Source organism: Eumetopias jubatus, unplaced genomic scaffold, assembly GCF_037043125.1.
Source record: "Eumetopias jubatus isolate StellerSeaLion01/CBP00866 unplaced genomic scaffold, mEumJub1_p1.0 scaffold_17, whole genome shotgun sequence".
NCBI classification, from domain to species: domain Eukaryota; kingdom Metazoa; phylum Chordata; class Mammalia; order Carnivora; family Otariidae; genus Eumetopias; species Eumetopias jubatus.
Window position 1 is genome coordinate 40,757,658 of NW_028274823.1, and position 13,663 is coordinate 40,771,320.

At 40.2% G+C, this 13,663-nt stretch overlaps 1 protein-coding gene across 3 annotated transcripts in view; it reads right to left on the minus strand.

Annotated features, from left to right (window-relative positions):
* WASHC2A (WASH complex subunit 2A) overlaps nt 1-13,663 on the minus strand; it is a 51,543-nt gene that overhangs the window by 37,243 nt on the left and 637 nt on the right. For all 3 annotated transcript variants that reach the window (XM_028098558.2, XM_028098560.2, XM_028098557.2), the window contains exons 3-8: nt 12,986-13,150; nt 7,782-7,844; nt 5,152-5,325; nt 2,393-2,486; nt 1,334-1,392; nt 84-131 (exon numbers count right to left, since the gene is read on the minus strand). In XM_028098558.2, the coding sequence (XP_027954359.1) occupies nt 84-131; nt 1,334-1,392; nt 2,393-2,486; nt 5,152-5,325; nt 7,782-7,844; nt 12,986-13,150 (603 nt within the window). The remainder of the gene's footprint in view (nt 1-83; nt 132-1,333; nt 1,393-2,392; nt 2,487-5,151; nt 5,326-7,781; nt 7,845-12,985; nt 13,151-13,663) is intronic.

The following is a 13,663-nucleotide window of genomic DNA, read 5'->3' on the forward strand; positions in this document are numbered from 1 at the left end:
AGTAAATTCAGCATGTATTTAGTATACATGCTATGCTTCGGTTAAAATTTAAAAGCAAAGTCACTTTAGTACATGAGACTCACCCGATTTTGATCATTGTCACTATGATTAGCAAAATCTTCATCTGACTCCTTTAGGGGAAAAAAAAAAGCTTTGTTGTTAATACAGAACTTACTCACAAGCACAGAAATGATTTCAGGTCTAAGTCTCTGGGGCACATCTATACTCAGTCTCTTTGTACTGCTTACTGGTCACCTGGAGTATCAAGGTGCAGATAAAGTAGAGAGTTGGCAGTATCACCAAGAGTTGTTCAGGCTAACACGTAATTTTTGTGGCTAATTTAAACACCTCTAATAATTTGCTCATACCTATCTGCACTATCATTGCTAACCTCTGAATTTAAAGTAATAGTTGCACATTTACTTCATTAAATTATCACAAGTTGTTTTGTGTAATTTTACATTTTGGACTCCACTCTCTACATTCCCTCTAACTAGGGTAATTACCAAATCAGGCCCAAGAGGGGGAACATCAGTGTTTCCCACCAGCAATTAGGTGAAGAGTTGCATCAAATGCTAAAAGCACAGGATTCAGCTAATGACCATCAGTTATAGCGAGATTATTTAGGAAAAGTTTATTTCCTACTGTTAGGTGCTTTGTCTGCAGGGCCAGCGGAAGGAGGGCAAGGGAGGACGACAGTGGAAAGAGGCGAGGAAGAGAAGAGAGGAGCATACAATATTGTCTCCTTTTAGGGATCCGCACTCAAGAACTATCCTTCACACATTAGTAACAAATACTTGTCTCAAGGAACAACCCCACATACAACCATGGTCAAGGTCCACAGACCCCAAGGCCCGAGAGCAGGGAGTCAAATCACGCTCTGTAGATATGAAGATACTAGAGCCATCAGCAAAGTGAAAATGTAAGTGAATGCTTCGAGCATTCTTCTGGTCTAGGTTTTATAGTATAAACAAGTTTTAAATATGGACTTTTCCCCTAAAATTATTCCAAAATAGAACTTATTCAAAGACTGCATTGCAGTCAGATTCTACCAAAATATTTGAGCTGCCCCCTCAAAATATACTGGTAGGAGGAGGGCCTGGTGGGGAGGTGGGAGGGAGGGGAACGGTCAAAGAGATTAAAATCGTTTTCCTTGCTTTTATACACAAGACAGAAGAAACTCAATCGTAAGGGAAAAACCTCAGGTTATGGCTACTATCACTGTTAAAAATTTGTGAAAAGAGACTGCTAATTAACAAATATTTATTTAGCCTGCTAAACACACCCTAAGGTTCCTGCCCACCATGACCTAGAGACACCAAGCAGCCCTTACCTCTTCCTCGTTCTCTTCACTGTCTGCAATACTGCCACGATCACTGCCCACTGACCCCTCTGGTTAGAAGAAAGAAAAAGCGTTATCGCCAATATTCGTCATAAAACATCCTTAGTTCCTTCTCAAAATCACAAACCACCATACATCAGCATTACAGAGATCTTGATAAAAGTATCTACACATATTAACTGGAACTAAAAGTATCTTCACTATAGTGAGGAATAAAACATTTACATAGCCTTAAAGGATCGCCCCATGACGTACTTATTAACTACAAAAAGGTAATTACCAAGGGAAAAAACTGGCCTGTACTCTTCAAAAATGTCAAAGCTATAAAAAGCAAAGAAAGGGGGCGCCTGGCTGGCTCAGTTGGTTAAGCGTCTGCCTTCAGCTCAGTTCATGATCCCAGGGTCCTGGGATCGAGCCCCGCATCAGGCTCACTGCTCCGTGGGAGGCCTGCTTCTCCCTCTCCCTCTCCCTCTCCCACTCCTCCTGCTTGTGCTCTCTCTCTCTCTGTGTCAAATAAATAAATAAAATCTTAAAAAAATAAAAAGCAAAGAAAGGCTGAGAAATTATATCAGATTAAAAGAAGACCAGAGATTTGACAAGTAAATGCAGTGAGTAATCCCAGACTGGGGCCTAGACCAGAGGGAAAAGAGCCTGTAAAGGACGTAACTGGGACAACTGGCAAAATTTGAAATACGACTGAGGATTGGCTAATAGAATTATGTCCAGGAAAATTTTTTTTGACTTTGATAATATACTGTGGCTACATATGAGACTGTCCTTGATTTTAGAAAATACACAGAGAAACATTTTGGAGTAACAAGACATGATGTTTGCCTCTCACAAACAGATTCAGAAAAAAAGTATTATGTATACATAGAGAGAGAAAAATCAAACAAATGTGATGGAATGTTAACAACTGGTAAACCTGAGTGAAGGGCACAGAGGAGTTCTTTGTACTATTCTGATAACATTAAGGTAAAGCTTGAAATTATTTTAGAGTAAAAAGATATAAACCTAAAAGTAACAAAAATATTTGGCGCAAAAGAATACCTTCACTAGACAGCTCTCCGAGACCTACATCTTCCTGCTCCATGAAGAGCTTTGACCCAATTAAATAAGGTAAAGGACGATCAATGTATAGATCCTGTAAAGAATGAAAGATAATCGCCATTAAATAATCAGGTTGAAAAATAAGTTTCCCACTTGACATCTTGTTCCATCTGACTGTCCCAAACAAGTTACATAATTAGAGTGAAGAATAAGACACACATCAGGATTCAAAGTCCAAAAAAAAAAAAAAAAAAAATCACTGACTTTTTGAAAAGTCAAATCCTTAGGTAAAAAATAGCAAAGAAAAGCTAACTCACAAAGAATCTCCCTTCTCAAGTGCCTAGTTAATACTCAAAATAGCAAAGGCATGCACAAAGTTTACCAGGAGTAATCCAATAAGGGTCATAACTTCATAGTAACATGTTCAAAAGGAGGACCAAGGAAAGAAACGGAAAGCTCTGGCCAGCTTTGATGAGTCCTAGCCCTGCCTTCCTCCACTAAAATGCAGCCCTGGTGAGCGAAAATCAACCACTCAACCAATCAATCTTGAGAATCATCAATAATAGTCCTAAATTTGGAAAGAAGCACACTGAGGAAATAAATGCTTTTACAGGACTGTGGGAGGCAGGTGGGTATGTCCAGGTTTGGGAGTGGGAGCAGGAGGGGACCAACAGAAGGATTCCTTCACACCGCATTGGAGCAAAGAGAAGGCTGGAGAGAGCACACAAAGCATGGGCTACATGAGAAGAAACAGACGGCAACTCTGCAAGTATCTACAGTCAACATAATGAACTAAAGGCACATCCAAAAGACTGATGAGAACCTGTCTGGGAGAAGAAGAAAAGAATAATATCCCACAGCAGCACCCACTGTATAATTTAGAAAAATGAAATTGGTAAAATAAAACAACAGAATGAAATGAAGGACACAGTACATAAGAGACTACCTGTTGGACATCCTTCCATTCCTATCCTCTACTTCTAAGTCCCACCCAACACACATGTATTAAAAATTTAAGTTCAAGAAAGCACTCCAACCAGGACAACCTCCCATCTCCACAGAAAAACTGATTTGTCCTTTACAAAGTAGGGCATTTGGCCATCATCTCTCTTCTGTATTAGGCGTTGGAGGTGCAGGAGAAAACAATTCTGATGCTTAACACAACAACAAAGAATTTGGAAAGGTTAATGTAAAGGTTAAAGACACCACAGCAACTGGGGCATCTGGGGGGCTCAGTCAGTAGAGTGTGCGACTCCTGATCTCAAAGTAGTAAGTCTGAGCCCCATGCTGGGCGTGGACATTATATAAATAAACAAAACTCAGGGGCACCTGGGTGGCTCAGTCGGTTACGTGTCTGCCTTCGGCTCAGGTCATGATCCCAGCGTCCTGGGATCGAGCCCCATGTCAGGCTCCCTGCTCAGCAGGAAGCCTGCTTCTCCCTCCTCCCTCTGTCTGCTGCTCTGCCTACTTGTGCTCTATCTCTCTGTCAAATAAATAAAATCTTTAAAAAATAAATAAATAAAACTTAAAAAAAGATACAACAGCAACCGATTTCAGTACAAACAAAAGAAAGTACTAATTGGGCTAACTGTGACTTGGAAGGCCTTCCCACGTCCTCTAGTAGAAGAGAAAGTGGTGTGGGACCTGGAACTAACAAGTGTGGCTCAGGCAATACCCTTGCCCAGGGTCCACGGCTGACTGCTAAATCCCTACAGCGGGAAGGCAAGCTAGTGAGTGTACCAGCGCAAAAGGAACAGCCCCAACATGGTACAACACCGGAAGCCTGAACTGGAAGAGAAGCAAGCAGTGAAACAAATGACCAGAAGAGCCTGGCTCTGTGGCATGTTTTATTTTTTTTTTAAGATTTTATTTATTTATTTGTCCAACAGAGAGAGAGAGAGCACAAGCAGGGGGAGCCGCAAGCAGAGGCAGAGGGAGAAGCAGGCTCCCCACGGAGCAGGGATCCCGATGCAGGACTCGATCCCAGGACCCTGGGATCATGACCTGAGCGGAGGCAGACGCTTAAGTGACTGAGCCACCCAGGCGCCCCTATGGCATGTTTCAATTCATAAAGCACTTGTGTGTCACAAGGACTCTCTCTCAAAAGCAATACAGCAACCTTTTGTGTTTACTTCTGCGTGGCTGTGCTGCCCCAAATGTCCCCTCCACAAATCTGAGAGAAAGTAGTAGTAAAGCCATAACTACTTTCAAGGCTAACGGTCTATTCACGAACGCTCATAACGGCTTTACTCATCCTAGCCAAAACCTGAAAGCAACCCAAATGTCTTTCAATACTTTTTTTTTTAATTCTTTCAACACTTCTGCAGTCTCCCTTAGCGCAAGCTACAAAACTTCAGCTTCCCAACAATCTCTCCCTCCTATGAGCCTCCTCATACTTCAAAACACAATTCAAGTCTGATCTGTACCCTCATTTCCCCAGCTAGAAGTCAGTTCTCTCTCAGAGCACTTATGATGGGGACTCATATAAATGTCTCCTCTCTCCCACCAGCTGGTAATATTGTAATAAGCATTGTGAGAGTAGGAACCATGCCCTGCACCTTTGTACTCCCCTACCCTGGCATGCTGCCTTGTACCAATGTTCAGGTAAAGCAAGTCTTCCCAACAGAGTCAATACAAGACTGCTAAGTGCCACGCTCTCTTCCTAAAAGTCAAGTCCATGTCTTACTAATTCCGTGCCCAAATAAAGTACCCAAAACACAACAAGTGTTACAATAAATATATGAACTGAATGTCTTTACCTTCGGTTCAAGAATCAGTTCCACCCGTTCATTAGCATCTTCTTCTTCAGAGTCTGAGTTTCCTGCTTTTATATCCAGCTGCTCAAATGCACTGTCCAATACTTGTAAACCGTAGTTCACAGCCTCCTGGACTTTAGGAATCAGATCTACTTCTTTCTGTTCCCGGGTCTTCTCCTACAAAAAAATACTGTTCAGCATGGATCTCCAAAATATTGATACCACCCTAATAAAACACAATAAAACAAAAGAAATCAATTAAAAATGATTAATGTTTAAAAAACAAAAGTCAGATTCTACTGAATGCCTCAACAGACTTTGGAGTAAGTTTTAAACCCCAAGTTTGACACCTTCCGGACATGGATCAAACTACCTAAGGTCCCAGAGTTCCCAGTTCACCATCTACAGAAACAAAAGCACAACTCTGGTATGATGGTTTAGCGAGGTAACCTATGCAAAAATCCCCTGCCCGTGAAATGTACATCAATCCCCGGCCACTAGAGGAATGAAGGGCCTAGACTTTCAGGTTCATCATGACTGGATCCCACAAACCTTGGTTAATACGTCTTTGGACAATTACAGAAGTTAAGACTTAGAAGAAATACTCCAGCCAGAGATGTCATTTTTCAATTAGTTAAAATACAAAAACTAAAACCTAGTACTCATGGATATCTTATAAATTCATTTCAAACCAAGAGAGGGTCTTTCTCGGTCTCAGCCCTGAGCACCGGCTCCTCCACCTCTTTATCATATATACACTACATATGGAAGCAAATTCATTGTTAAATGGTCAAAATATGTGGGGGCATTGTTCCAGGATGATGTACAGGATAAGTCAGAAATGGAACTGACCCTCTCTTGGTTTGAATGTCTGTACATATCACCAACCTGCTGAAAATACTCCACAGGCCTCCATTTCCTACAACAGCAGCTCCCAGTGACAGTCCCCTCACTCACTCAACTGTGTCAACAGTTGTGAGAAATATTGAAAAAAAATTTAGTGTCATTTCCCCTCTTCACAAATATTCCAGAAGTTGATACATAATTATAGAAAGAACCAAACCAAACATTGCTGTTTTGAGGGTAAAAGGGAAAACCCTATGAGTTTCTTATACTTCTACCTCAAGTATGGAAGTCTTTCTAATGCGGCTTTTTTGTTCTGGGTGCTTCTTTTTTCCACTCTGGTATGCTTGGTTCCAGTCAAATAGCTAATAGTGCACTAAGTGTGTGAAAACATGTTTGTGAAATAAATACATAGTAGCTTTTTAAAAACAGTACACTACACACTCATCACTTCACATTGAACCTGACTTGGTATAACCACTGTATTTAAATTTAAATGGTTAGCAAATCATTTGAGGATCATTAAAAAAAAAACTTTTTTTAAAGCTGAGAATAGGCAGAATGTAGGTGGTTTCTAACATCCTATCCTAACAGCTTCATCTAAGCAACAGCTACTGATAAAGTACCAACTTTTTCAAGTGATGTGTATTTTCTCAATAAATGAGAGCTGAGCCAAGGCTACTCCCATTATAAACTTATATTCCAGGGCTTTCCAGAGTGGGAGACAAAGGTTACAACTTCTGCCAGAGGGCTAGAAAGCCCAGAATGTCTTACCTACGCTTTGGTCCATGATGTGGCAACACCCAGGAAAAATGATTACACATCTAGAACGTGTGAAGCCACAGAAGGTAAAAGGAGAGAAACTACTGCCCCTAGACTCCTTAGCCTGGTTTATGAAGCCCTCCAGCACCCACCCCTCACACCCTTCTCCTTCTTCGTGCCTAACCACTAGTATCTTCCATTAACATAGTCCATCCCCCAACACTAACCTTTAGCGGCTGGCATTCGCTCACTGAAATGGCCTTAAAATCTGGCCCTTCTTTCTTCACCTAGCTAACATCTTATCCTTGTAGGTTGTCCCTGCTTACATCACTGAGCTCTTCTCATCTGAACTTCCAGAACAGTTAGCAGTTCTGACATAGTATGCCCTAGTGCCCCAACCAAGATCATAAGCTCCTTAAATTCTTTAAGTCACCAGCTCCCTGCAATCTTAGCAGTCAATAAATGCACACTGCACATTCCGTGTCCTCTGTACGAACACAGGAGGCACTCAAATGTGTGTGGACTAAACCGGCATTCATCTCACTGTCATTCCCAACTTGGTAGGAATCCAAGCTGTCATGAAAGAACAGGGCAACATGGTCTTCAAAGAACTAACAACCTACAGTCCAGTCTGTGGCCTGCTTTTGTATAGCCCTCAAGGTAAGAATGGTTTTTACATTTCCTAAGGGGGTGAGGGGAAGGAGGAGAAAGAGAAAAAAGAAGGAAAAGAGGCAGAGACCGATGTAGCCAGACAAACCTAAAACATTTACTATCTGTCCTTTTACAGAAAATCTCCACTGACCTGTGCTCTACTGAAGCCAGAATTCAGAAACTTTATATATTTCTCACTATACTACATTTCAGAAACAAACTGAAGAGTTCAACTCTTGGGCTATCAGGAGCAGCCTTTCCCATTTCCTCCAGTAACCATCCTCCTGCCCACAATCCCCCACCAGCCACGTTACAAATTTCCACCACTTTCTTTCTCTAAATCAAGACTCAACAGAAGAGTGATTTAATGCAAGTACCTGTTCTGCTTTTTCTGTCTCAGCCTTGAGCACCGGCTCCTCCACCTCTTCATCATATACACGCTACATATGGAAGCAAATTCATTGTTAAATGGTCAAAATATCATTTGGAATACATTGCAATATACAAATTCCACACACAATACAAGAAGACAAAGAGAAGAAACAATTATTCAACAAATGGCTGAGGCCATCGGTAAAGGACAAAAAGCAAAAAGCAGCAGTTAATTCACCAAAAATGAAACTTAAAAAGATACAAATGACTAGGAAACATGAAAAAAGTTCAATCTCATGCTTGGTTGTCCAAAGAGTCACAAAAACAATTAAGATATCATTTTCATACCTTTTGCTGAAACCTAATACTTAATGCTGACACGGCAATGATACAGGTACTTAAATGTGAGGCTACTGAAAATGTCAACTGGTAGAACTTACCTACTAGGTAAAGAGAGCTTTAACACTTTGGGCAATGGAAATGGTAAAAGTCTTTTTCATCCTGTTGCTTAAAATGGTTGATAAACTTTTATTATCCCATTTATATTTCTAACAATTTATTAAAGAGAAGACATGGGAACGTGCCCTAGTAAGACTTATTTGAAATCTGCAGTACTTAAGATGGAATACTGGCATACAGATAATCATAATAAAATACAGAGGCAAGAAACTGATCCATAATTACATGTAAGCCTAATTTTATATTCACAAAACACATAAATGTATATATACATACTTTCATACAGATGAGTCAGTGAGGAAAAGAACTTACAATAAAGCTTACCCATGTGGGGAAAAAAAACAAAGTAGCATTCCTATCTCATACTACATATATAAGCATCCATGCAGATATATACTTTCCAGGTAAGAATAAAAACACAGATATACAAAGAGCCCTTCACCCAAAATATTTAGAGTTAAGGTAAAAAATGGAAAGTTGGTGCCTGTCAAGCAAATATGGAAAAATATTAAAGTCTGTTGATGCAAAGTGGTGCATATTATTAACATTTGTGATTATTATCTGTTCTTCTCTAGACATTAGAAAGACTCCATTAAAAGTTTTATATTGAAAGATTGTTGGGGTGCCTGGATGGCTCAGTCGTTAAGCATCTGCCTTCGGCTCAGGTCATGATCCCAGGGTCCTGGGATTGAGCCCTGTGTTGGGCTCCCTGCTCAGCAGAGAAGTCTGCCTCTCCCTCTCCATCTGCCTCCCCCCTCTCACACTCTCTCTCAAATAAATAAAATCTTTTTTAAAAAAGTTTTATATTGAGGGCGCCTAGGTGGCTCAGTTGGTTAAGCGACTGCCTTCGGCTCGGGTCATGATCCTGGAGTCTCAGGATCGAGTCCCACATCGGGCTCCCTGCTCAGCATGGAGTCTGCTTCTCCCTCTGACCCTCTTCCCTCTCATGCTCTCTATCTCTCATTCTCTCTCTCTCAATTAAATAAAATCTTTAAAAAAAAAGTTTTATATTGAAAGAGTATTAAAATGCTTATAATAAACTAATATCAAGAAAAATGCAGCCTACAAATATACACATACAGAAAAGATTAAAGTTGAAAAAAAAAAGGACTAGAAAGAAATATGGCAAAGTGTTCAATGGCTGGGTAACTTGGGGAGGTGGAATTCTAGTTGATTTTTTGTGGTTTTAATTTTTTTATACTTTAGTACTTTTTATCTATGCCAACCTCTTCACAAGTGTTCATTATTTTTGTAACAAGAGAGAAAAAACTTAAAGGCCAATGTCTGCATGGGAAATGGACTTAGAATATATATGCCAGAATGCTGAGAGACACCCCTCCACCATCTGAAATTTCAGATGCTGCTTCTTTTTCCATACTTCTAAAAAATAAATTTTCTATAAAAACAAGAAACTTGGGGGGGCGTAATTTTGAAAGACAGGAACAGAAAAGTAAATAAATCTTAATATTGAAGCTTTCAGACATGGCAGCTACCAAGGTCACTTCAGATTTTAAATAGTGAGACAACCTAAAAGGTTGAGCTTCACGCTCAAGTCTGAACAGCACCAGCATCCTACTCTTTCCCCTGCTTGTCATTAAAAACTACCTCATAAGGGGCGCCTGGGTGGCTCAGTCGTTGAGCGTCTGCCTTCGACTCAGGTCAGGATCCCAGGGTCCTGGGATCAAGCCCCGCATCGGGCTCCCTGCTCGGCGGGAAGCCTGCTTCTCCCTCTCCCACTCCCCCTGCTTGTGTTCCCTCTCTCGCTGTCTCTCTGTCAAAAAATAAATAAAATCTTAAAAAAAAAAAAAAACTACCTCATAAGATACCAGTAGACTGTGGCTGGGAGGCCAAACACAACCTCTAAAAAATTATCCAACAAATATATAAAACCCATGGATCTTCTGAGAGTGACAAGAACTATGTATCTCAAGTGCTCAGCAAGCAGCAGATAATCAGTGCTAACTTCCTTCACTCTTACCAGGCTAACCTCACAGCTTCACACGTTTTTTGGTAATTTTAAAATCAGGCAGCCATTCCCAGAATTGTTAAATATAGTATTTTCCCTCAAAGGATCTTTTCTTCATTTGGGGAGACGGGGTAAGAGAGAGGTGGTGAACTGGAGAAAAGGGACCACGGGCTGAGGACTTAACAGATTATAAACAGCCCTGGTCCTTTTCATTTATGTGTTCTCTCATTCATTCATTCATTCAAATATTCATTAGGATCCTACAAATCAGGAATGTGCTGGGCCCAAAGAACACAACATTTAGAACAAATGTGGGACTTGATTTACTAGGGTAGTTTGACCCATCAAATCGTATTAATAAATATGAAATTACAATCATGAGAAGTGCTACTAAAGAACTCATTTCTGGGGCGCCTGGCTGGCTCAGTCAGAAGAGCATGTGACTCTTGACCTTGGGGTCATGAGTTCGAACTCTACTTTGGGTGTAGAGATTACTAAAAAAATAAACTTAAAAAAAACTCACTTCTAGGTCACTTAATGTTTCAGGACGAAATGCCTGAATTAACAGATTAATGAAACTTTAAGAATTCTGTTCCCTTCTGATAACACACTGAGGCACTGGCCACTGTTAATCAGTATTTCTCCTCCATCAGAGTCCCCTCTTGAGTCTTTACTAAAGGTACTAATTTCTCTTGCCCTAGAAAGTTCTGATTGCTCTTTAATTTCACTAATTCTGTAATGCATTTTTCAACCTGCTTTTGAGGTTAATTACTAAAACCCAGAAACCTACCTGTGACTTTGAATACCTTTCCAATAAACTACCATGAAACCAAATGGCACCATCGTTCAAGCCAGAATTGTAATACATAAGTACCAATGTCAGGGTTTGAGGAAAATATGTAAAAATCCTAATCACTGCCAAAACTATTAACGGCATATAGATTTTTTCAGAGTTTTATTACACATCAGCTGTACTCTTCACATCATCATGTTCTGCCACAAATGAGAAGACCAGGTAACACCTGGCATTACAGGGAGGTGTGAGAAGCAGTAAAACTTGGCAGTGGCAACAGGCATGGTGAGAGGGGAATTCTGGCTACAGAATGGAAGGGGAAGAAGCGTAAGGACTAAGGCAATGGAAAGATGTATGGAAAACAGGGAATCCAAGAAGTGAACAGAAATAAAGAACTACTACCAAAAAATAAATAAATAAACAAATAACAGGAACAAAAATACCCACTAGATCAAGGAAAACTCAAAATCTAAAAAAACTTGGCCAGAATGTGACAGCTGAATAAAGCTGTCATACTTATGTATGACATGAAGACTGTGATTAAAAAAAAAAATTGCTTATGATGCCTCCTCCCAAAAAATTCAATTGGGTACCAATTTAGTACCATGTGGTACAGGCACACTGGGTACAAAGGGACCCTTCCAATTCTACTCCTTGCCCATTCTAGGGCTCCAGCACTGACTGCAGAGAAGAGCTAAGCACTTGACCCAGCAAGAAAGGTACAGAATGAGGGCAAACAAGTATACTTAAAAGGAGACCAAATTTGGCTTGATGAAAAGGAAACGGGGCTGCATGTACCTGTAAAGCGCCTCTGCCAGTGAGAAAGATGCTCAGAACCAAGCATCGACATTCTATATCGATGACCAAAAAGTGACTACAGATTTTACTAGAATACTTGCCACATCTTAACAACTGAGCCACCCAGGCGCCCCAATACTTGCCATATCTTAAACTTACTAGCAAAGAGATCTCTAACACCTTTACTAATATCCTTATTTTACACAGTTTCCCAAAAACAGTAGTGGCAATTCAACATGAACTACTAAAAAAATGCATTACTATGCGGCAAAAGATAACTGCATGACAATATTTGGCCTTCTCTTCACAATCCTGAATCTTGGGCTTTTATAATTTTGCAATTTTCAAAATCCTTTCTACTACTTTACACCTAACAATCTCAGGAAATAGGCTACTTTAATAATCCTCTTTTCACAGATTAGTTAAGGCTGACACTCAGGAAGTTAACCTTCCTATGAGACATAGAGATCAGCTTAACTAAGCTTCTTCTCCATTCTCATCTCTTAACACCCTCCCCTTCACTCACTGGGCTCTAGCCACATTTGTTTCCTTTCTATTCAGGAATTTCACTATTATGGAGGATTGTGATCTTCTCTAAGGAAAGGTCTATCTAATTTACCTATGTATTCCTAGGACCTAGCACTTAGAAAGTCAATACATATATAGGGAAAAATCACACATGGCTCAAAGCTCAGTACTGTTTAGAGTTGGTTCTGTATCACAGGTTCAGCCATTGTAACAAAATGTTAACAAATATAAAAAAAAAAAGACTATTCCAAGTAAGCACACACATGCCTTTAATATAACTTATCAGAACGTGATGGACACAGTCAATATTGCAGCCACATTCTGGTGCCCAGAGGATCAAACTAGGTGTATAGCTCTCCTTAACAGAACATGTCCAGAGTAAGGCTTGTTGGAATGCCATACAAGTCAGCACAACTAAAACTAAAAAGGGATGGAAAAACTAGAATGTAAGAAAATTATATCAGATTTTTTTAAAGGCTTGAGAAAATAAACTTTACTAATTAAAAAAAGGCATTAATCCTAGAGAAAGAAGCTTCAATTCCCAAGAACCCCTACATTCATCAAATTTAAGGAGGGTAACTAATAATAAATCACTTAATATCACAACAGACTCTTGCTTCTCCAAAAAGCATTCTTTGTAAGTCTGATAAAATTAAGTAACTCACGTTCTCAATGAACTGGGTATTAGACAGCATAAGGAAGTCATTGAAGACATTATGAAGGCGACAATCTGTGGCTTTAGTTTCCCGGATTAGTCCATCCACTTGTTTCTTGATTTCATGGGTCCTAGAGATAGTCTGCTGTGAGAATTCCTGTAGAAACTGTAGCAGCTATTTAGAAAACAAGCATACAGCAATATCAATATCACATGCGTCTATTCCGTTCGTCAAAAAAAAAAAGAACACATTTCTTTTCACCTCTGTGTGAGGGTGTGTGTGCTGGAATGTAGGGATGCCCCTTTTGACAGTACCCAAGACCAAGCAGCACGGAAAACATTAAAGCAGCTCATCGAAACAGTGGCAAGGAGTCAATGGACACTTGCTACCTCATTTCTGGAGAAAGTCTTGTCTGGTTATCATTCTTCAGAAATCCCAGACGAAGAACGAAATAACAAACCACCACTCTTATTTTTTTTTTAAATGTATTCATATGGGACTTTGGAATCCCAGTTTTGAGTTTCTAGGGTCCCCAGCCTTTAAAGTCCCACTCCGGGATATCTATATAGAGGCTTGTCTGCCTCCCCATACAGTCCGGGTCCCAACGTGGAATGGCCTCACTGGTGCCCTAGCAATTCCGCGGCGCAGAGAAAAATCTGCCTCCCTCGAGATGGAGATGGGTGCACC